This window comes from Perca fluviatilis, chromosome 8 (genome assembly GCF_010015445.1).
Source record: "Perca fluviatilis chromosome 8, GENO_Pfluv_1.0, whole genome shotgun sequence".
NCBI lineage: Eukaryota > Metazoa > Chordata > Actinopteri > Perciformes > Percidae > Perca > Perca fluviatilis.
The window spans coordinates 19,557,353-19,581,394 of record NC_053119.1 but is presented as its reverse complement, the minus strand read 5'-3'; the positions used below and the strand labels follow the sequence as shown (position 1 = coordinate 19,581,394).

General features: G+C 39.3%; 2 protein-coding genes across 5 annotated transcripts; one reads left to right on the top strand and one right to left on the bottom strand.

The window, feature by feature from the left end:
* Nucleotides 1-406: 406 nt before the first annotated feature.
* On the bottom strand, nucleotides 407-8,797 carry galk2 (galactokinase 2). 2 transcript variants are annotated; one of them, XM_039809021.1, is made up of 11 exons: nucleotides 8,656-8,797; nucleotides 6,503-6,558; nucleotides 6,324-6,412; nucleotides 5,461-5,584; nucleotides 5,293-5,386; nucleotides 5,041-5,187; nucleotides 4,476-4,574; nucleotides 4,023-4,175; nucleotides 3,233-3,443; nucleotides 2,267-2,468; nucleotides 407-1,416 (listed from the first exon to the last, which is right to left on the bottom strand). In XM_039809021.1, the coding sequence occupies exons 2-11, from the start codon at nucleotides 6,550-6,552 to the stop codon at nucleotides 1,209-1,211; spliced, it is 1,377 nt and encodes a 458-aa protein (XP_039664955.1). In that variant the 5' UTR covers nucleotides 6,553-6,558; nucleotides 8,656-8,797; the 3' UTR covers nucleotides 407-1,208. The 2 variants fall into 2 exon arrangements, with proteins under 2 accessions (XP_039664955.1, XP_039664954.1); XM_039809020.1 differs by lacking the exon at nucleotides 8,656-8,797 and having other exon boundaries at nucleotides 6,503-6,815.
* Nucleotides 7,707-23,943, top strand: cep152 (centrosomal protein 152). Of its 3 annotated transcripts, none has more exons than XM_039809014.1 (27): nucleotides 7,707-8,523; nucleotides 8,711-8,819; nucleotides 10,420-10,529; nucleotides 10,661-10,721; nucleotides 11,431-11,578; nucleotides 13,120-13,260; nucleotides 13,797-13,936; nucleotides 14,083-14,283; nucleotides 14,375-14,522; nucleotides 14,689-14,780; nucleotides 14,904-15,067; nucleotides 15,246-15,447; nucleotides 15,816-15,920; nucleotides 16,008-16,138; nucleotides 16,250-16,378; nucleotides 16,465-16,579; nucleotides 16,902-17,087; nucleotides 17,183-17,443; nucleotides 17,798-17,929; nucleotides 18,029-18,682; nucleotides 19,407-19,482; nucleotides 19,583-19,750; nucleotides 19,832-19,916; nucleotides 21,057-21,139; nucleotides 21,407-21,563; nucleotides 21,652-21,755; nucleotides 21,858-23,943. In XM_039809014.1, exons 2-27 carry the CDS (start codon nucleotides 8,733-8,735, stop codon nucleotides 22,667-22,669), a joined length of 4,692 nt encoding a protein of 1,563 aa, XP_039664948.1. In that variant the 5' UTR covers nucleotides 7,707-8,523; nucleotides 8,711-8,732; the 3' UTR covers nucleotides 22,670-23,943. The 3 variants fall into 3 exon arrangements, with proteins under 3 accessions (XP_039664948.1, XP_039664949.1, XP_039664950.1); XM_039809015.1 differs by having other exon boundaries at nucleotides 7,709-8,523; nucleotides 21,882-23,943; XM_039809016.1 differs by lacking the exons at nucleotides 7,707-8,523; nucleotides 8,711-8,819 and adding an exon at nucleotides 9,325-9,915.
* The last annotated feature ends 99 nt before the right edge of the window (nucleotides 23,944-24,042 follow it).

Genomic DNA, 24,042 nt, shown 5'->3' with positions numbered 1-24,042 from the left:
TACAGTATTAGGGGACCACTAAGGTCTATATAAAAGCATCCAAAGAGCACCATGTCATGGGACCTTTAAATACATTTTATTGACTTCATGTTTTGCCAATATATATTTGTTTTCCCTGTGCTGTGCTTTGTATGGTTCCTGTTAAAGATAATCATTCTTTTTTTTTTATTTGATATTCAACGGTTCATTGGCTTTAGTTTGTTCAAAGCAATTGAATGCATGGCTTGAATGTGATATCCTCTTTATAATACCGATTTATCCCTAGTTTTAAACATTGTACAGTTGCTACACAACATTTGAATAATCATTATCAAACTCCAAACATGATGTCCATTTTAATTTGGTTCTGAGGCTGCTTCTTAACATCAATAGAATGAATAAAACATAAAAAACATTGTTTAGTTAAAAGAAACTTCCAAGTATTTAAACTGACAACAACTATATCCTCTCTTTTATCTATCAGGTTTGAAGGAGTGAAAAGGAAAACTGTGATAATAAAAACTCTGATCAGATTTTAATGCAGAATGCTGCAGTTGCATTAAGTACAATACAGTGTGCCTTAGACCGCCGAGCCTCCACCATCACTGCTCTCTAATGAAGTTAAAATTGCTCCTGTGCAGAAGCTAAAGGCCAGCGTGTGATCATATAATCAGGACTTCACTACCATGATTTCCCCATGGCTCTCTCAACACAAACCCAAAACATTTTACCAGCCAGAAGAAAGGTCTGAGTGATGCTGCTAGAATGATAAATACTTCAAATGCCCATGTAACGCCTTAAAATATTCGGTTTATTTTTATTTTGCCCTTGTTAAATTATATTCATGTATAAAATGTAAACAAAAAGGATGGATGGATTTTATACAGCAGCACAAATTAAACAAGATTGTTGTTATTTTCTCATCTTTTCTTTTCTGAGCTAAACAGTGAGGACAGTGAATTAGCAGTACAAAATCAATTTATTACAAAAACCTTCATGATTTAAAACACAAAAAAACATTCCCTTTGTAAGAAATAATTCACCACTGTCGTCAATTTTTGGCCCTTCTATTCCAGAATAATCTTAATAGAGTAAAGTAAGGTTTACATTTTGGATTGCCTTGTCATTTGTAAGTGCCTTCTGAATCAAGTGTAAGCAATTGTCATTTATTCCACTGCAGCAGTGTATTTGAATAAATGATTATATAAACAGATAATGGATGATGCATTTTACTCATCAAGGAAAATTGCAGCTCCCCCGGCCGGCTTTGACACAAACAAACTCTGTTTTTCCATCGCTGCTCTGCGTGGATCAGGGAGGTAATAGGCCTCGCTCACTGCTTGTAAGAAAGACTCCACCTTCTCATCAGGAACCATGGAGACAGCACAGCCGCCCCAACCTGCTCCTGTCAGCCGGGATCCCACTGCCCCCGACTTCCTGTAACCAAGAGAAACAAGACAATATTTCTGAATCCACTGTATACAGTACACAGGGCTATATTTATTACTGACCAACTAGCACTAAATATACACATGAGGATAAGAGGTCCACACACAACATTCACTGCCAAGTTTCTTCTTATTTTCATCCAACTTGATTTTCAATTAAAACAGCCATGCTGCTCCTGTGAGGTTGTGCTTTGGCACAGTGGTGTTTTGAGCTAAATGCTAACATCAACATGCTCCCATGCTGTTGTTAGGCAGGTATATTATTGCTGCGCGAATTAGCAATAAACACAAAGTAAAGATGAGACTGATGGGAATGTAAAAAACCACAACTTATTTTTGAGTGAGCTGTTTGTGTACGATTCTCCCATAATGCAATGCACAAAAGGAAATGGAGTAGCTGCTCATGGAAAATTAAACTGAAAAAAGGACATTTTTTACGCTGATTTCACAGTCTTTGTTCTTTTTAGAGTTGCAGTTTGATGTATGTCTGACAGTGCAAGTATTGTATCACTTTCTGTTAGTATACAATATTTCATATGTTGATTTCTTGTATACCAACAGCAAAAAACAGTATACTCTAAAGTTTAGTATATTATACTTGGTAAGATTAGAATGTAGGATGGATTTGGAAGCCAACATGCACAATACCTAAACCCTCAGTCTAAAGTAGCTAAATGGAATTCAGCCACACAACTTGCACAGTTTCCTAAAGTTGGCTGTTATATTTTTTATAATTAAAATCTCTAAAATGGCATTGGATAATATTTCATTTTATCCCATTCTGTCCTGAGTCTAAATCTGTGATAGCAGTGAGTGAAGGGAGACGCTGCTGTACTCACAGACAGATGTCCACCAGTTGATCCAGTTCAGGGCAGCTGCACTCATACAGGTCTCTGCAGCTGGCATGGCTCTGGTTCATCAGGTCTCCCAGTAGCTGTACGGATTCGGCAGGTTCAGAGTCACACACACTCTTAAACCGCAGCACCCGCGCAGCTTCACCGTACACGTGCTTGGCTCGCTGGTGCAGCTTGAAATGTTTTACTGAGAGAGAGGAGAAGACGCAGACGGTTGTCAAGCCATTCATCTGCTTGGTTGGGATGAGGTCCACATAGAGCTGGGTAACACTAACCAATTCAAACATGATGCTAGTTATGAACAAATGCTGCAATATCAATAGAATGTGATGATATTTGCATCCTCTTAAGAGGATGTTTATATGAAGAAATCATCACTAATGGCTGCTTACTGATCATTTTACTGAGCTAGAACAGATTAATAGGTTTGAAAAGTTGTGTTGCTTAAATATATAATAATAATATTCAAGTATAATTAAGTCCAGCAAAATACAGATATCACAATAAGTAAAATTCCAGATAATATTTACTCTCATATCACAATACCGTATTAATATTAAAAAATGTATTGCCCAGTTTTATGTCAAAGTAATAATGGCTGCAACTACCTATTATTTTCATTATTGATTCATTCGTTAATCATTTTTTCCATTTCATCTATGAAATGTCAAAAATGACAAAAAACCCAAACGATATTACATTTAGAATGATATTAAAAAGAGATTACATTTAGAATGATATTAAAAACAGAAAACAAACAAGTCTTCACATTGCAAAGTTCATATTTGAGATTTGAGTAATATTATGAGATAACTGACTATAAACAGCTTATCCATTATCAAAATTGTCATTGTTTAACCTTTCAATCCACTACTCGACTACTCAACTGTTGTTTCCATATTAGACATGAGATATAAAAATTCGCAGAGGTTTCTGTGTACTGTTGCTCACCATGCTGAGTGTTGGCGCTCAGCAGCTCTGTGGAAAACTGCTCCGAGGTGACGCCCAGCACCTTGCAGATCTCCTCTCGGCTGTACGGCTCAGGATGCAACACCTCGCCCACTAGAGCCAACATCTCCTCCAGGGAGGCCTTCAGCTCCATCTGAACCTGCACCAGCTTCATAAACCTGCTCGAGTCCAGACCTTGTGCCTGGGCCAGCATCTGAGTTCACACCCGACAAGACATTGAAATGTGAGATTATTTACCTTCTCTTGATTCGAACAGCTAAAAGTGTTGTGAAAGTCTATGAGAAATGTTTATTCATGCCAGATGATGCTAAAGTTCCCTGATAATCTGATTAATAATATTTCTGTATTCAGTTCTCATTGCTCTCTCCACTCGAGAAGATCTGCACCAAATCTTAATGCTTAGAAACCGCATTGAAATCGGAGAATTTTCATCATGTTTATGGACAAAATATTTATGGCGAAAGGTTCTTGTATGAAGACTCAAAGAGCACAAGGTCCTAAAGATTACTGTTTCTAAACCTTGTTAAAAGACTACTATGAACATACCATATCATGAAGTGTAATAAAAGGTACCATCAAGTAATTATTTTACCTTTTGAGTTTGTTTGATTTGATTAATTGAGTGTTTAAGATTTGTGTTTAAGAAGCAGCATTTCTAAACAGCAAACAAATCTGAATACAGAGACATCGTCATAAACTTTGTATCTTAAATTTATTTTGTGAAATTCTTTAATATTTTTCCTGTTCACTGGACTGTGCAGGATCACCGTACCTTTGTGGCGATTCGACACTCCACCACACGGATGTTGAAGTGAGAAGAAGCAGCTTTGTTCATCTCCATGCAGCAGTTGGAGATCACAAACACGGCTCCATCTGGAAGTTTGACATCAGTGGCCCGCAGAGGCTGGAACTCTATCAGCTTAGCCTGACCAACAATTGAGAAAATAAAAGTCATAAAACAAGTGGTAACTGATGACTACATGACATTTTTTTTTGATTATTCAAGTGAAGTCATTACTTATAAGGTACTTTACATCTATCAAACATCTTGCATTCTTTTAGACATCTGTTCAGTATATTCATCATATCATATTCTTTATTCAGGACACACACAAATGGTCCATAGCACAATTAAAGTTAAACAATGACACATATTAATAGTTTGGATGAATAAATGACCCTGATCATCTTGTTCCACTTGTTTGACAAAAGGAAAGCGACATACAGTTCCTCGCTCTGCCAGGAATGAGATGGACTGGTCCATGCCGCCTCCCTCTGTGCCAATGTAGCGCTCACTTTTGGCACATATCTCAGCCAGTGCCACCTGGAGGATTAAAGAATATAATAATGAGGATGAGAAAAACAATATAAAGAGAACATTTGAAAATGACAAATACAATCCTATATTGAGGAGTGGCATAAAAGACAAGCCCATTAAAGTATATTTGCTTGTAAGATTGTTTATATTCTGCTGATGTTTATATTTTTCAATTTCATTTTTTCTTTGTGAATATTACATAGTGCAAATGGTAACACTCATTAATCATTGATACATGGTAAATTGATAGTTAATTAAACTTAAGTTTTACAACAACAAAACAATTTTATTATTATCTAAATGTAACTATTTTTATTTTACACTAAACGAATGATAAAATAAAATAAATTATATTTTCCTTGTGTTAACAAAAAAATAACTAACTGAAGTTTAATTAACTATCAAGCTACCATTTATTAATGTTGGTTATTATAAAGTGTTACTGTGAACATTGATTTGTAAAGCATTTTACCTTGGAGAGGGACTTTTGATTTGCCTCCATTGTTACGAGCCCGGCACAACAAACTAAGGCACTAGAACTGGACAGGCCAGAGCTCGGAGGAATGGTTCCATCTACGACACACGACATCCCTGCTAAATGAGCAATCCCACATTTCTCCTATGAAGAAAACACAGCAGGAAGGTTAATTAAGTTGGGGAAAGTATCACTTTACTACGGTATTGAATACTAAATTGCCATGAATGAGGAAAATGTAGATCTTACCTGAATACCTTTTACTCCACAGAGAAAATAATAATGCCAATTTGGATTGTCTCTGTCGATGGCAATGTCCTCTGAACACGACACAGTGAAATCCCTGTAAACAGATGCTGTACATGCATTGCAAGCACAATGTAAATAGTCACCAATAATCAGAGTTTCAAGCCTTACTTGTACTGAGGATTTGTGTTGGCCAGTGTGATTGTCCCTGACTTGTTCACTGAGACGGCTGCGAGGATATTCGGTTCAATGGCCATTGGCAGAACAGAATAGCCACAGTAATCGATATGCTCTCCTGTAAAATATGAGAAATTAACAAAAGCAGAAGCCATTCATCTACCAATTAATACAACTTGTTTTAGCATTGAGCAAATAAAATGGCAATAAAAATTAGTGTGAAAAAAAAAAATCTTCGTAGATTTGAAGAATTTAACATTTGTTTTCAGAATATAACTTTGTTCTTGTACATAGACTGTAAAAATAATGGACATAGCAGCAGTGACATCACCCATTGGTTTGTGGACTGAGATTTTTTTTCTGTTTAATTATTTATTCACAATCAAAAAGACACATCATATTCTAGAGAATACAAGTTACAATGAAAGTAATGGTGAAAAAAAAATCAAATATCACAATATTCTTGACCAAATACCTCGATATCAACATTGCGACAATATTGTAGGGTTGACTATTGGTGCTTTCACAAAATATTCCCGCCATAAGATTTTTGATACATAATCATCAGTAATATGGATATAATGATTAAGTGGGTAAAGAACAGCTAGAACAAACATTTAAAACCAGGAAAAGCCAACACTTATGCCATATTACGATATTACAATATACAAAATCTAAGATATCTAATCTCAAATCACGATTTCAATAGATAAAATATTTATAAATTGCCCAGCTCTAGAAGCTTTGTCCATTATTTTTACGGTCTGTTCTTGTAGGTCCATTGTATAAAGCAACATCAGCCCAATATGCTAGAATTGACAATCAACTAAATCCTAGGCTATATAAAATTAAATTACCTATTAGATTGACCCTTCCAGGTGCACATGCATAGAAGTGAGGAGATTCTCCATACTTTGTTTCAAAAGTATTTTTCAAGTGTTGCAGCCTGTAAAGAATAATAAATTAAGAAATAAAGTGAGTATCACATTCTTTCCTCGTCCCTCTGTCTCCCTGACAATGGCTTCCTGTTACTCACCTTTCATTGGCAGTAATCGCAGTCTTTAACTTTGGTGGGTGTGTTGCCATTTCTACCTGTATAGAAAAACAATGAATGTACTACTTGTTGTCCGACAGGAGAGCTCAAAGCTTTTTGCAGACCCTGGCCGCGATCAGCTGACTGTCACAAGAGGATCCCGGATGCCAAAACGCTGACCTACGGTCAGTTCTAAAACGCGAATTCAACTCAGTTAATAGATGTTAAGTTCCTGTTTGTAACGGAGGAGCTGACTCTGAAACAGTTGTTTGAGGCTGCAGGAACAAAAAACACGGAAGTTGTCTGGAAAGGAGGCGTGGTTGTCGCGCCGGACGATGACGTAACAATATACCCTTTAATTTCAGGGTAAATTAAAAAACTCCCAAACCTGATTTTATCATTTTATTGTCAAACTCCCGCAGGCTGGTACCGTCATTAAATATTTAACGAACATAATTAAGCTTAAAAACATTTTTCATACTTTAGAATATGGTTTAATATGAATTAATGGACCTTACAGGTGGTAATGACGGACCATATGGACCCATAAATGTAACGAACCTTACTTGATATTAGCTGGCTTGCACAAAATTCACAGATATAACCTATTTTGGTATTATGTTGTTAATACAGACGTTAAAATAAATATTTTTGTTTCTGTTTTAGATTAACTTCTTCATGTTTAATATCGTATTCAAAATGATGCTATTTATGTGTTGATTTCCTCTATGAAGCGCTGTATTTGTTTTACCACCACAAGATGGGAACATAATATTAGATTTGTATTATACATTGACCCAGTGTTGTTTCCAAGACAAGATTTGTGTACAACATCTACACTACTTTGAGAAGAGAACCAATGTAATATATGTCCCTCTATTAGAACATGTTTATGCAAATAGCTTCTAGTTCTCTGATTATGGATGAACATGAACACACAAAATGTCATATTTGTATAATAATCACATTTTGTGATTTCTGTATCTGCAATTTGTATGGTCAAAAATACGGATTGTAGTGGCCAGGTTGGTTCAGTGGGTAGAGCAGGCGCACATAAAGATTTATACCTCAACGCAGAGGTCCAGGGTTCGAATCCGACCTGTGACGATTTCCTGCATGTCTTCCCCCTTTCTCACCTAGCTGTCCTATCCATTAAAGGCGGAAAAGCCCAAAAATAACAATTAGCCTATGTGTACAGTTTATAACCATGAGAGACGGTTTCTCCGTTTTCTTATTAATCAATTTTTGAAGAAAGAGGCTAGTTATTTGAGTTTTGTCAGGTAAAAGTATGATTCATAGCACTCGAAATGTTCTTTCGTCTTCGCTTCGTTTACAAGCAAACACGGCGACTACATTTCCCACAGTTCTAGAGACGCTGTTACCATGGAGGCGTGGATAGCTTAGATAGTTCTGAGGTTGGGTTGGCTGTAGCAACAATATACAGTAATACTGTCTATGGTAGCAACAACAATAATGTTTAGGAAATTACTTTCTACCATGCTTGTTTTGTTATAGCAATTGGTAGCTATATAAACTTGTATATGCGTCTGTTAGTGAAATAATGTGTGCTAAGTTATATATTGTGTATATGTATGTGTTGCGTTCTGCCCGCAGTGGTTTGGCGCTGCTAATGCGCGCGAGTTTTCAAAGTGGGCGAGTCTGCGGCACTTAAAAAGAGGACGTCCAACCGGCTAACCGGAGTTAGCCTCACATTCTGCTAGGCCAGATTACACGCAAACTGGCACTAAACGTTGAATCGGCTAAGGAATCTAATGTTACACCGTTGATCAAACGTATTCGGTGGAGGTTTTTCAAAGCATGACCAGGTCGTTTTTATTTTATTGCCTGGGTCGTTGTTGCTAAGGCAAGCTAAAATGGACAAATTAACGCTACTTGCTAAGCTAGCATCTCTGCTTTGTAATGTAAACAGTCGTGTGGTTAGCAGTTAATAACGTCTCTTAAATAAAGGAATACGCATCTCATCAAAAGACACGTCTGTCCGTCTGTCCCATTTCTGCCAACAGGTAAGCCAACGCTATGTGTCTGTTTTGGCTGGTTCGTATCAGTGCTTTTTACGCTAGCTAACTTGTAACGTTAATGTTAGCTAGCTAAGTTAACAATGGCCATCCAATGCCAACTTCGCACGTAACAAATACCTTCCCTGGTTGTTTGTGATGTCCTCTCAAGTTTGTTTTGCACCTCTTTTCGCAGAGCACCCTACAGGCTCTGCATCATGTCTATTGATTTTGACAGTGCTGCTCTTCAAACCCAGCATGATGAAGAAGAATACGACCAGGAGGACTATGCAAGAGAGCAAGAGGTATAACGCATAGCTGCAGCATCGTAAAGTTGTTGGAATAACGTTTGTGTTACAGTTACGTTTGTGTCTAGTTGTTGAACCTTCTTGCGTCACTTGCCAGTGGGATTTTGTCAAACCGTAACGCGCTGTGATTGCTTGAGCTCCTTCTGGTTTCTTGATTGTACATATTTTAAAACCTCAGTTATCTAACCTATCAGACGACAGGATATATCCAAGGCATGTTTAAATTATAAAACAAAAACCTGTTGTATGTGCAGTGATGTAGACATTACCTGTCACTACTTCAGTTATTACGCAATTACTATCACCATTGCAGATTGTCATGATGACATATTTACAAAAATATATGCTCCTTTTTTTAGAATTACATTTGCCGTCTGTATTTGTAGTTTTTCTTAGGTAATGTTTATTTGCTAAAGCATTTGAGGTGTGGATTTCACAAGCACCATCAGCTTCACAGCAAGACAGTCATGCTGTGTCATTACTCACGCCTACAATCTGTTGCACCATTAACCTGAGCTGTTATTGGCTCAAGGAAAAAGCCTCCTTCCAGGTGTGTCACACAGAAACTAGCTCTGCCCTAGGTTTCCCTACTTTCTCTCTATAGCTACCTTGTTTCTGTGCTTGGCCCCAATTGTACTTGCAAGCAAACTGTCACTGAATGTCTTACCAGTGTGTTTCAGTACTCGGAAGAATGGGACTTTGAATATTAATTGTCAAATGGATTTTTTTTCCTTTGATATAGTCTATTTAGTTTACACAAGTTTGTCAAGTGGAAAATTTTGCCATCAGTAATTGGAATGTTTCTGCTCCAGTTAACCTTGCTATATGTTTTGTCTAAACGGAGAATGGAGTTCTTTGGGAGCAAACCACAGCAATACCGCAGAGAGCCTACAACATGCCAGGCACTTTTTGGATGTTTCACACAGAACGTCTTCTCTGCAGAAAGATTAGGCTAGGAGGTTATCATGTGGCTTCACAGATGAAGCAGAAGTGCCTCTTCAATCTTTGTTAAAGGTGTAAGCGGGATAATATGGGTCCTTTGGTTGTGGACACAGTGGAGGATTTGAGGAATATTCAGCTGTCCTTGTGGGAAGTAAGTCCAGCTGGCTCTGCTTGTTCCAGCACACATGGCAGGTTGTAAAGCAAGTCTGGTCAGTCTCTTTCTAACACAGAGGTGGATGTGACTTGTTTTTGTGTCATTACGAGCTAAGATGTTTTGACAGAAAATACATTGTTATTTGTCAGTGTTGTGTTTCTAAGTTTGATTGTATGGACCAAAAGAGTAATCTGTAGATTTTATACAAGCAGTACAAATATTAGGGCTGCAATGAACAATTACCTTCGTTACTGATTAATCTAATCCTAAATGCAGCAAATCCTCGCGGTTAAACTACAGAACAGAAAATGTTGCTTGTTAAATGATTTATTGATATGATTACTAGCAAAACTCTAAAAATGTACCCCTGGCCATGACACTTTCCCTCAGACTGTCAGCAATTGCTTATCTGTGCTGTTTTTTTTCTTCTGTCTGCATTACTTTATAACTCGGTTGCGAAGCAACCTTGGTGACTCATTTCCATGTGCTATTTTTCCGCAGCTGCACAAATTGCTCACCGATCTGCCCGATGACATGCTGGAGGACAGCAGAGACTCCTCCTCCCCAGAGCTAGAGTACTCTCCTTGCAGCAATAAAAACACTGGCAACAGGTAACACACATATTACTGTTGACACTAGTAATCTCAGAATTGGAGAACTCTGGATGTAGTTCAGAACAATCAAACATCCCTGATTGCATTTTGATATAATTGTGCTTTTTTTTTTTACCCTCTCCACTCAGCCCACAGTCCACATGGACTCAGCAATGGTCAGATCATCCAAGGCCAACTACTCATGAACAGGTAGGTTGTTAGTTTTTTTTTCACTGATAGATTTTTGTCTTCTGAACTTCCAAAGAAAAAATACGGTATCACTCAATGTCTCTCTAAAGAACTGTGAAGTTGACTATGCTCAACGCTCCCATGATGAGTACGCTTATGAGGATGGAGCTGTTCAGATCAATGGATATCACCCTCAAAGTCAACCTCTGCCTCACACCTGGAGCCAGGATCATCCTTTCACCCAGGGAGATTATATATACACCAGCATAGGCACAGAAAAATCTACAGAGACTTCTCTCACAGACGAGTATGAGTCCAAACCCTACCCTCAAGTCACTAATACCGCTGTTGTGTATAATGGAGAAGGAGAACACGGAGATAACCAAAACCATGATAGATCACAGTACAGAAGAATTATTTCAAGTAAGTAACAGTGTTGTTTGTTTGTCACCAGTTTTTTTTTTTTTTTTTTTGTGTTTTTTGTGTGTGTGTGTGTGTGTGTGTGTGTGTGTGTGTGTGTGTGTGTGTGTGTGTGTGTGTGTGTGTGTGTGTGTGTGTGTGTGTGTGTGTGTGTGTGTGTGTGTGTGTGTGTGTGTGTGTGTGTGTGTGTGTGTAAGAAAAAGTTTCTTTGTGTAACTTTGACTTGGTTTATTCTTGAGTTATTGAACACAATGCTATTTTTATTTCTAACATACTGTGTTACTTTTGTTTTGATTTTCATAATTTAAAGTCTGGAGCATTGGACAGAGTGGATCAGCACAAGGCCAGCTACAATCCTCACCATCCTGCCCATCAGCCAAAGATGTTTAACTCACAGGCCGTCCACCAAGAAGGTCAATTTGAACATCTACAAAGAGAATTCCTTGACTCGACACAACGTGAGTCTTACAGTCTTGATTTAGTTGCTGAATTAATAGCACAGTACACAGTATAGTGACATGTAAACCACAGTTATAGTTTAAAAGTGATATTGTTACCATAAATGTCAATTTAGGAATTTATCAAATGTAAACAAATTTATCCCAAGTGAATAATCAGAAGTATTGTTTTGTTGTCACACTGCCATTGAGCAGTCGATGAACTCTGAGCTGCTCCACTGTGGACAATAGTACATAACATCGGGTTGTTTTGACTGAGACGGACTGAGAAAGGGGAATTAATTAATGTATGACCATGTACCAGCCAGCCATAATAACTATCACACTTTGACAGTGCTATTTCTGATCAGTTTACCATTGAGATTCATCAGCCTCCAGACAACTAATTTACCTGAGCACAGTAATCTGACGGGAATGCTGGCTTCAGTATATTGTTTCTAAAGTGACTTATTTAAAAACAAAAGCAAGTATCTTACATTATGTCTGTTCTATTTCTGTGTCATAAAATTATGTATTCAGCCAGACTGCATGTCATTTTAATTGCCATTAGTAAGTAGCTTTAAAGGAACACGCCGCCTTATTGGGACTTTAGCTTATTCACCGTATCCCCCAGAGTTGGATAAGTCCATACATACCCTTCTCGTCTCCGTGCGTGTCGTAACTCTGTCTGATGCCCCCACCACTAGCCATCTTCTAACCGTATACAAACTGGGAACTATATTCTCAGAAGGCAAAGCACTGCTACTTCTGCTACTTGGGCGGAGTGATTTGCTCGCAACACCTGAGAAGCGCCGTGGTGAGGAGCAGAGAGTTTGCCTGGAGTTCGCGAGTAACAACGGTGCTTTTCAGGTGTTGTGCTAATCACTCCGCCAAAGTAGCAGAAGTAGCAGTGCTTTGCCTTCTGAGAATATAGTTCCATCACAATAATTTGACACGATTATTTGTTAACTTCTGGAAAGATGTTGCAATTATTGAACTTAAAAAGTTAAATAAATCAACAGTAAAAAAAAAAAAAAACACATCTGTGAAATTTGCCTTAATACTTTCCTATTTAAACTTTATTTTTTCATTCAGAACACAAGATAAATAAGAGTTTACTTGCAAAACGTAATGAGCTAAATAATTGTTTTTATCGATTATTCTGTTTTTGTGATCGTTGGGAGCCGAAATCATAATCATGATTAAATTTCGATTAATTGCACAGCCCTATCACAACCTGTAAATAGGAAAATGTTGGCGTTATTTTGTCACTTATTGGGAGAAGTAGGCTAGATGGAGTCTGTTACCTCCAGGATCTGTCAACTAGCTAGCGGTGGACGCAACAGTTCACATGCACGAGGAAGGTATGTATGGCTTCTATCTGGGGATGGTAATAAGCTATGCGGCGTTGTTCTTTTTAATAGCCTTAACTAGATGCCTAAAGTGTTACTATATAAAATAACTCCTCTAAAATGACATTGCTGAGAAATTAAAATGTCTTCACACAGTTTAAAGGGATAAGTGATTGATGTGTTGAATATACATTTTGTGCTGTGTTACAGAAACTGCTGATCGAGAGCAGCTTGCCCAGCTGCAGATTTTACACAAAGCTCAGCAGAGGCAAATCGAAGACTTGGAGCAAAAACTGGAGGATTCAAGGCGTAATATGAGATATATTGAGCATCAGTTTGCAATTGCCAAAGGTATGTTTCACAAACTGGGGGGTGGGAATTGTTGTTTACTTTATTGCAGTACATAGTCCATGTAAAGTAATTTGATTATACTTAGATATTTTAAGGTTTTGTTGCATGTTATGATCTTTTCAAACATGTATTTTAAGCTAAAATGTAAGCTGTTGTAGAAATTAAACAAACCGCTTGAACTTGGAATGAATAAATAACTCCAGGCTGCCTTGAAGACTTATGAGGAAGAAATAGTTTTCCTCTATGTCTGACAATTGTGTTTGACACTTATACTTTCCAAATGTTTTGTTTTTGTTGATGCACTATTAAAAGCTAAAGAGCTGGCTATCTGTCAATCTATAGCATTAATTGAGATTGATAGAAGGAAATAAAATAGGATATGTCTTCACTTACTTGTATATATGCCCCCTTGTGGCTGTTCAGAGGGCTTACACTATCTATAATAACACTGGGTCCTGAACTGGTCTCATGTGTCCTTAATCTGTTGCTGGATGTGCTTGTGGGAATAATATAATCTTATTTTCTATCATCAATAGATGAAAAGGAGGGCCTAGCAGTAAGCCTAAAGGAATCAAGTCAATTGGTTGAAGAGTCCAAGGAGAGAGAGTTTCAAATGTTAAACAAAGTGAAGGCAATGGAGCAGCAAGTACAGGCCCTTACTGCAAGAGACCATGAGGTAAGTTCTGCACTGACACACACACCACTGTTTTCCTCCTTCTCATCTTCTTAATTGTTAAAATATCAATACAAGACAGTCTGCAATACATCAGGTTATCTGTAATTAAGGAAGAGACTTGCAGAGTAGTTTTATTGTGTTTGCAGAACATGAAGAAGCAGAGGTTGGCAGAGGCTGCAGTGGACAGCATGAAGCAGCAGATGTTGGAGCTTTGTCGCTCTGACACTCTGTCCAAAACGCGGCAGCAGCATGACCGAGACCTTACCGTCATGAAGGAGCAGCATGAGGCTGCACTGTTGACACTAGAGCAGAAGCTAGACTCTACCTCTGAGGCTCTGAACGAACAGGTCTGTAGTCTTACTGTCACAGGAGATATAGTCGACTCCAAGTCACCTGCAAACATAGTAAACTCCCGTGTTGTTGTTTCGTTGCTTCCAGGTTGATGTTGGTCAGAGGTTACGGGAGCAGGTGAAGCAGCTGGAGCGCCAGAGAGAAGAAGAGCAACTGGAGAGAGCCCAAGTCGTCAACACCCTCAGTCAGCGTCTGGAGGAGAGTCAACAACAATGTGCCAAGCTGCTGCAGACAAGTGAGTTAATGTGTGGACGGCAACCACTTTTTTGTCTTTAACATACTTGCTAAAAACTCTGTCGAGAAGAAATCACAGAACATTAATGAGCAACTTCTATGCACGTGTTTTATTTGAGCTATTCCAAATGATTGTTTCTTCTCTGTTGCGGTTCAATTTTCTTCAGGTTCAGTGCAGGAAATGAGTCAGATACAAATCAAACTACAACAGGCTCAATCAGCCAAGGCACTAAGCGAAAACATGAACAAAGTCTTACAGGTTTGCTCTCTGATTTTCCTGCCACAGAATGGAACCACTCTCAAAACCAATATTGTTTAAAAAAAGATGTGCTTAAACTTAGTTGATTTAACTTTTCACCTTTCTTTTATTTGTATCCTAAAGGAGGATCTGGCTGAGTTGAAGGAACAGATCACTCTGTATGAATCTGCTGTGAAACACAGTGTTATTGCATTAGATCTGGACAGTGACTGGGAGAACCATCTGTCTGAATCCTGTGTGGATTTAGGATTAAAGAAAACAAACAGGAAAAATGGCTTGCTTCACAGGTACACCATGATTATATATTATTATTATTATATATATTATATCTTTACACTGTGTCCTTTTTCTGCATGCCATGGGTGCTAGTATATACTGTGGAACTTTGTTAACTCACAATGTTTCTACTTCATTATCACCACTCCCCCGTCAATCAAAATCTAACTTTCCCTACTGTTTGGTCAGTGCTGCCCTGGCTCACCTGTCGGACTCCAAGCTGCCCAAAGATGAAGCTTTGCGGGTGCTGCGAGTGGAGATGCAGCGCTGCCTGGGTAGTCTGAAGGGGAAACGTCAGAAGATCAGTCAGCTGCAAGAGGAGCTCCAGCTCTGTCAGGGTCGAGTGGCCGAGCTGCAGACCCAGTTAGATGAAGCCAAGCTCTGTTCTTCGGTGAGGACTGCCTTCTACTGTCTATTACCAGACAAACTTTGATGTTGCATTGCTGAGCAAAGCATTTAAAACTATACTGTCTGATAGCTGAGGTAGATTGGCCAATTTGATTTCTTGCTGGTAAAAAAAAGAGGGAAAAAATGCAATTGGTTAAGGTAAGGTGACACAACTAACAAAACATATGGACCTGAAATAATTAAAATATAATATCAATTCATGTTTCCTACCAAAACTATCTAGTTGTGTTGGCATAAAAAGGAAACGGATGATCAAAGTTCTCATAAACGAAATGGCACAAGCATAAGACTGAGATATTAAATGGCTCTAATGCAACGGTGATCATAAAAAAATTGCATCTGTGTTCACAGGTCAGAGAGACCAATCGGATGAAACATCCAGACGTAACTGGAGCGTCTCAGAAAGAGTTCACGAGACTACAGGAAGACCAACGACACTTGCAGGAACAAGTGGAGGTTGGTTGAAGTTTCGTCAAGTCAGTTAATTTTTTCCGTTTTTAGACCATATCTTGAAAGACTGGTGATGCTCTATCCACACTCTAGCTGTTAGAAAAGAAGAATAAGGAGCTGAAACAGAGTGAGGAGAAGGTGAGGTCTGCCAACTTGGAGCTTTGCACCAAGATGAGGCAGATGATCCAGGAACTGGACCAAGAGAAGCAGGAGGCTACTGAGAGGTAAGGCACAGATGAGGGAAATAAGATTATATTAAATTTTTTCTCTACCAAAAATTATCATAAAGAGTGTATTGTATGTATGTATGCATATAATGTTTTTTCTTCATGGAGAGCTGAGCGGATTCATCAGCAGTATAGGGACGACGTGGTGGACCGGGTCAGAACCGAGATCATGCTGGAATACGATGCTCAGGTTGAACAGCTGACTGCACAGCACCAGCAGCAGGTCCAACAGTTACAGTGAGTCCTCTGCACCGGTCACTGGAAATTGCCATTATCTGGAAACCATTGGAGCTCATTCACAGTACTTAACTACTTCTTCACAGGACCCAGTTGTCTGAGGCTAATGATAAGATGTTGGCCGTGCAAGAGTGTTACCTATCTGTCTGCAAGGAGAAGGACATGCTTGAGAAGGAGGAGACTTTGATCAGAGTAAATGAGGTATACAAGATCCTAAAATATGTTTACAATATCAGAGTTGGATATGGTTTTTGTGCTATCGAAAGGGAGAAATTAAAAGATCAAAATACACTATTGTGGGGTAAATGATTATTTGGAATTGTTCTTTTTTGGTTAATATTAGTAAGTTGGGACAAGGAGCTTTACTATTCATAGTTGACAATTTGTTGACTGTATGGCTACACACTGTATTTGACAAATCCTTTTTTTTTAGTGATGAAGTTTCCTGTATCCAACATAGATTTCCTGTGGACTGAGAAAGATTTATGATTTTTATTTATTTATTTCTTCTTCTCATTCCCAGCAAAAGATGAAAGAAGAGAGTGGTACAGCTGTGGAGAAGCTGAGAGCTGAGCTTGAGGCTCAGCATCAGGCTGCAATAAACAAGCTCAAAGCTCTCTGGTCCAAAGAAAAGGAGACTGAGATCCAGCAACAGGTGAACTCTCACGTAGCCTTGGCCAAGGCTGCTTGGAAGGAGGAACTACAAAAGGTATAATTTCCCATAATAACTGTCCAGCTCCTACAACTCCCTAAGGTGAATTTACGTCAGATGGTGACCTGAAAGTTTTTACTGCTTCTGTGCAGATGGAGAAGACCTGGGTCCAGAGGCTGGAGGAGGCCAGGAGAGAGAAACACAGAGAGACTGCTGAGGCAACCTGTCAGGCAGATGAGATTGAGGCCAGCAGCATGACAATTACTGTTGAAGAATTGGACTGCAGGCTGAGTACCCAGAAACTGCAGCTGCAACTGGAGGCTGACAAAGTCAAACGCAAAGCTGTGGAGGAAGCCAGGAAGCAAGCCCAGAGAGAGCTGCACAAGAAACATCTGGAGGACATGGCCAAACAGGTTAGTGTTTAAAAAAAAAAAAGAATACTTCTGCTAGTTGGCCAAAGTGATTTACTGTACATTTTGTATGAGTGGCACCAATCAATTCAATGCCACTAGAATTGCCATCGCTGTATTATTCACACACAGTTTAGATTTTTTTTTTCTCCTTTTACAGTATATACTTTTAGATTTCCCAGCTACATGATGATTTCCCTGGTTCATCCCTCCATATTTTGAAATGAGAAAATCAAATAGTGGTCGATCAAAAATGTTGCACAACTTTTCTCCAACTTACCTTGCTTAATTCCCCAAACATGTATTATGTTATCTTGCCTTCATCATCGGTTGCCAAATTTAGTGTTGTTGTTTCAGGTTGAAGGTGCAGTTACCAGGGCCTACAATCGCTGGATTGAGGATTTGACTTCATTACCAGAATACCAAGCCTGTCTCCAAACCGAGAGGGAGAAATGGGAAGAACTACAAGAAAAATGCACAGAACGACAGGTATGACAGGGCTTTATCTTTGTGAGTTAATAAGTGTCACTGCTGTCAACTGGCTTTTCTTTTTCTGATAATGTATATTCCTCAATTTAAATGTGCCAGGTATCCCAGGCCCTGAGGGAGGCAGAGGAGCAGTGGCATAGGACGCACAGGAATCAGCTGGAGGAACAGAGCTCTGGAACGCAGAGGGTGGAGGAGCTCCAAGAGGAGGTGGCAGCTCTCCAGAGTCAGCTGGAGCAAGGCAGGAGAGAGCACGCTGCCCTCCTGAAGGCTGAGCTGGCTGGAGCTAGAGCAGCCTGGAATCGAGACAAACAACAGGAGATCTCTGTCATCCAGGTCCGCAGCGAGCAGGCGTACCAAAGCAAGCTGCAAGAGCAGCGCAAAAATCTGGAGCAGGCTTTGCAGCAGGTCAGAGAGGATGCTGGTCTCCATAAGAAGGAGCTGCTCCTGCAGATGGAGGCCAAGCTACAGCAGACTCTGACGGCCCGAGAGGAGGAATGGAGATGTCAGCGTGCAGAGACGGAGCAGTCCCAGAAAAAGCAGATGAGAGATGAATTCCTAGCAGAGCTTCAGACTCATCTGGCAGAGGTCCAGGCACAACTTCTCAGGGATCCCAAAACAAATCAGCAGGGCACTGAAGACACCAGGAGGACCAGCGGGGCCACATCAGAGGGACCAATAGCACACATCATTCAAACATCCTGCAAAGACGTAGTCAACAGAGCAGTATCTCAAGCCAAGAAGGAATGGGAGAGGGTGAGTTTTTATTTAATTTTCTACTATCTAAAAATAAAATAAGTGATTTTATCTGTTAATCATTTTTGAGTACTTACTCTGCTCAATGATTAAAGGTTGTTGTAACGCATTAAGTACTTAAAGCAAAAACAAAATTGGGTACGGACACATCAAACCCCAGATGGGTACAATTGCAGGACAAACCAATAAAGGAAAAGGAGAACACACTGGAATGTGCAAGTTCCCAAGTATTTATTAATAAAATGTTTCAACCTTACAAGGTCTTCGTCAAGTTTAAGGTCGAAACATTGCATTGCTAAAAACTCGGGAGCTTGCATATATTAGTGCGCAAACAGCCTTATCTTTTCCTTTTTATGTGGTGGCTTGTGGCTCGGAGGTAGAGTGGTCGCCTCATAACCACAAGGTGGTTGAATCTCAGGCTCCTCCGGCCACATGTCAAAGTGTCGCTGAGCAAGACACTGAACCCTAAGTTGCTCTTCGGCTGCTCTATGTATAGCTGCCCTCTGCTCCTAATACTTAGGATGCAGTATAGATAAATGCAGTATTAGAATTTCACTACAGTGTGTATGTGACAATAAAGAAATAGTATTTTATTTTTTATTTTTTTACCACAAGTCCTGCTATATTTAAATGCTGTAGCATTCAATTAATGTACTGTTTTTATTATGTTTTGTCTTTCATGTGGTACAATGTTTAAGTTGTTGCTTCATTTATGCCCCCACAGATAAGTGAGGAGAGACTGAGCCGTGTGTTAAAAGAAACACAGGAGCAGCATGAGAGAGAAATCGACAAAATGCAAAGTATGTAATGCACTCTTATCGTCAATAAGCAGGACATAAGACAGGGCGTCATTTGATTAGACTATAGTGTTTACATGACAATATCGTCCACCGTTTCCAGGCTCTTTGTCCCAGAAGAAGGAGCAGGCTCGCTGCAGGAAGGAGTGTGCTGAGACTTTAGGTAAGCTGCAGAAGAAGAACAAGGAGCTCCACAGACACTTAGAGAAAGCCTGTCGTCAACTCCAGCACAGTGTTCGTGAGCACAAAACTGCCTTGCAGCATCTGAAAGGTATTAAATGCATTTAAAATATTTCTTTTAAAGGGCATTTAAATAGATTTACTCAACATACAATGCATCTGTGTATTATAGATGAGCATGAAAGCAGCTTACAAAAGGCAAAGGAGGGACATCTGCAGCAGCTGGAGGAGGCGAAGAGAGCCAAAGAATCCTCAGGGTTTGTGTTTTTTTTTTTTTTTTGTATTTATCTTTAGTTTAAAGTCCAACGATATGAAATATTGTTTCCCTGGCTCTTTATTGTTGTTTGATTTTATTTGACCACTTAAATATAAAATATGAAACAGTACTCTGTGTGATACATTAAAATACAGAAATAGTCAGGGATGACACAATAAAGACCAAAGACTTTCCATTTCCATGGTGGTCCCTGCTCTGTTTATTGTTACATCCCGCGTAAGTCAAAAGTGAATCGAAGGTATACTTTTCTTTGTCAGATGCCCTCCCTTCTCTCTCAAGTGTCAAAAGATTTTGCTTAAGCATCTTGCATTTGGGAAGATGTTTAGATATTCCGTCCAATAAAATGTTATAGATTTTTGGGACAACAAACTCCTCCCATTACAGTAAATATGCCAGTCTACTGTCATCATTATGGGGACTATCTCGAGCAGGACCTTTACTTTCAGTAATATTCAAATCAAGTCCTTTTAGTCATTATGTCCAGCCCCAAAATCATGATCCATTCAGAAACAATATCAAAAATGCATTTGATGGTTACCACTTTATACTTTTACTTACAACATATAGTAATTGTTAAATGTATAAATATTCTGTGTCTTAAGGGTCCATACGGTTTTATTTGTGTATAAACCTTAACTGTAAGATTCTGACTTATGAGTGAACAAGGCTGAAAAAGCCGAAAGAATAAAGGACTCTTCACTATACAAAAGATTTATATGGTTAATTTCTAAACTATTTCTAGAAAGGGAAAATCTCATTGGGAAGATTTAATGTTTAAAAATGTAATAATAAATTCCCTAAGCTACACTCTTTGTTTTGGGTGCAAAACTAAATGGGTACTTTAAAATAGCTGATAATACACCAGGGTTCAGTTTGCACACACTATTATGATGGATAAAGTGCTCTGAAAAACAACGTAAAGATCTACTGTAAATTATTTTTAGACATTACGTTTTTTTTTTTAAACCTGACTTCACTAGATAATAAAGTTCTGCTAGATTATAAAGTTCTCCTAAGCATGAAACTGGGTATGGTGGTAGTAGCACTCATAGTGATAACAGTAGTTCATGAATTTTAATGATGGCAAGTTTGGCAACAAATGAATGGTTCTTGCTTACAGGAGTTCTAATCACCAACAAAATGCTCATCAAGGCCTCGAGGAGATGAAGCAGCAATACTTGATGACTGTAGAAAAGATCAGAGGTTGGTAACGGTGCAGATTTTTTTTATATACAGGTGTGGATTTAAAATATTCTGTCTTCTAGGACACCATAATTCAATGTTACACGGTGGAGACGGTGCAGACAAAGCTAGACACTATGGTCCTGTATGATACTATGTGTTATGTCATCACTTGTGAATCCGATGCAGGTTTTCATGATTATATTACATGTGGATTAAACCTCACCATTTTCTCGTATATGTACCTAGTGAAAAGCACAGGTCATAATTGTGTTTTTTTTATGGCAGGAGACATGCTGCGTTACCTCAAGGAAAGTCGGGAGCGAGCAGCAGAGATGATCAGCATGGAGGTGCAGAGGGAGAGGCAGGACACTGCCAGAAAGATGCGGCACTATTATCTGACCTGTCTGCAGGAGTTACTGGAGGACGGAGGAAAGACTTCAGGGCAAGAGGCCATAATTGTCCTAATCTTGTTTGCTTGCTTCATCATGGCTCTTCAGGCTAATTGTATTGATCGTCCTTGTCTTTTGCAGGGCTGAAAAGAAAATAATGAATGCTGCAAGCAAGCTGGCAGCCATGGCTAAAGTTCTGGAGACGCCTTTCAAAAGTAAATCAGGAAAGAACAACGGTTTACAAAGTGAGTCCTGTTGTGCAGAACTGTTTTACTGTAGAGGTTTCTTTTTTGTTTGTTTCAAAATATCAATGTGGCGTGAAATGAATCTGTGTTTTGTATTGACAGGCTGTTTGACGGCTGTGTCCACAGGTAGAAACGCAGGTTTCAGTAAGAACCCACCAACACTAACTGAGCTTCCTGACATGAGGCCAGGGGAGAGATCCCACAGGGAAAAGACTTCTGCTGATTCAGAGCAGAAACAAGCTGCTGCAGCGAGGACTAAACCTTTGAGTCACCAGGACATTTCTGCTTCTGGGAAGGAGGAGGCCTCCGTACATGCAGTGCTGAAACCCCAAACTAATGCTCACACTCCCCTCCTCTTTTACAAATCTTCTCAACAGATGGCTTCTCCATCCCAGGTGGATTTAGTTAACGTGTCTGTGAGAAGTAAAAGCAGGGAGCTGTACCTGCAGGGGGTTGACTCCAGCAACGCAGACAACCGCCTCGACTCAGAGCGACAAAGTAAACCGTTCCTCATCCAGGAGGCTCCTGTCAGAGACGAGAGAAGGACCGACTGGAGCATGAGCAGTAGTGACTCGGACACAGGCTTCCAGGTTTCAGGACTCTCGTACTCGGGGAGGAAACTGGAGCCAGTGAAGCCCTTTTCTGTCTCTGCTGCATCAGCCAGTGACTCGGGAGAGTTTGGCGGCCTCACCCCAGATGTTTCTGACCTGACTGTCTATAATGAAATTGCCAAAAAGACACCTCACACCCAGACCTTGAACTTTCAGCATGCAAAAAGAAGTACACACAGAGAGCCCACCCCAGGCTCTGAGGCTGAGAAGCAGCATGGAGTTTGTTCCAGGCCTCTGTTCTCTGAGTTGAGACAGCGCCAGCAGGACAGCGGCTTTGACAGTCCATTCTACCAACATAAATGAGAAAGGGAAGGGCAGGTATGACGTGAAGTAGGGAGACGAGCTTGAAGATGTCAGTTATCTTACCAAATGGTGCCTTTTTTCATACAGTGTATACAGTTTACATGATGGAGAACCTTTGCCTTTGTGGCTGCTTTCAGTGATTGTATGTTGCATTAACATTGTTAAAAGAATACTTGACATATTGGGAAATTCATTTGCTTTATTGCCGAGTTAGATAAGATTGATACCGCTGTCACGTCTGTACGCTAAGTATGAAGCTAGCTTAGCTTAGCATAATAACTGAATACAGGGAACCAACTAGCCTGGCTCTGTCCAACGGTAACAAAATCCACCTCCCAGCAGCTCTAAAACTCAATATTGAACTAATTGTATCTCAAAATTTAGACAAATGAGATTCAACTTGTTAATGAGTGAACTATAGAGGTGATGGGAGGTGGATTTTGTTACCTTTGGACAGCACCAGGCTAGCTGTTTCCAGCCTTTATGTTAAGCTAAGCTAACCGGCGGCTGGTGGTAGCTGTATTTCCCAAAACTGACCAACTATTGCTTTAATTCGTAGTGTTTTCCAGTATAAAAGGTTCCATTTCGTGCCTTCCTGTTGTGGTCTAGATGTCTTCTGAGGCCATTTATTTTGGCCTTTTATTGATAACTTTTGAACATTTCAGTCTATAGCTTTAAAAATGCAGCTGCATGTCTTAGTTCTAAATCTCCAACAAATGGTTTACTTCAGTAATAAATAAGTAAACAGCTGTACTTCTTGTCAGCAAGGTGCATTGACTTTGAGGTGTTAATGGTGAGTTCATAGAGAGATTTCACTTCAAACTAAAATCTTTCTTTTATGCATGAATATCTCGGTGTCAGCTCATGAAAACTAATGTCCAAGAATGTTCAGGTTTTTATTCTGCAGCTGTGCGCTTGCTTGGAAGTGATTCTTACATCCCAAATAAGTGCACCCGTTAAAAAATGTTTATAGGTCAAAGGTCGTAGCTCTGCCCACACTGTTGAACTTGTGAGTTCATTGGCCGATACTGCAGCTTGCTGTGCCCTGGCCTGTACCTACCTACCACAGAACACTGGGTCAGGGACAGCTTTATAAGCTCATGTCACTCTGTTTTGTTTTCTCCCTCTGTCAGATTTAGATTCTAGTGTCTGTGTTTTGTTTTTTTTATATTTTAAAATATTTTATATCACATTAATGAGATATGCTGTGCATAGATTGTGTTGTTTTTTTATATATTGATTAAAATCATTTTTAATAAATCTTATTTATCTCATTTGAATGTATTTGTTGCCAGAGCAGAACTTCAACACCTGATGTGTTGAAGTTTTTGTTCCAGGTCTGCCTGGCAAAAAAAAGTTTATATCAGATTACT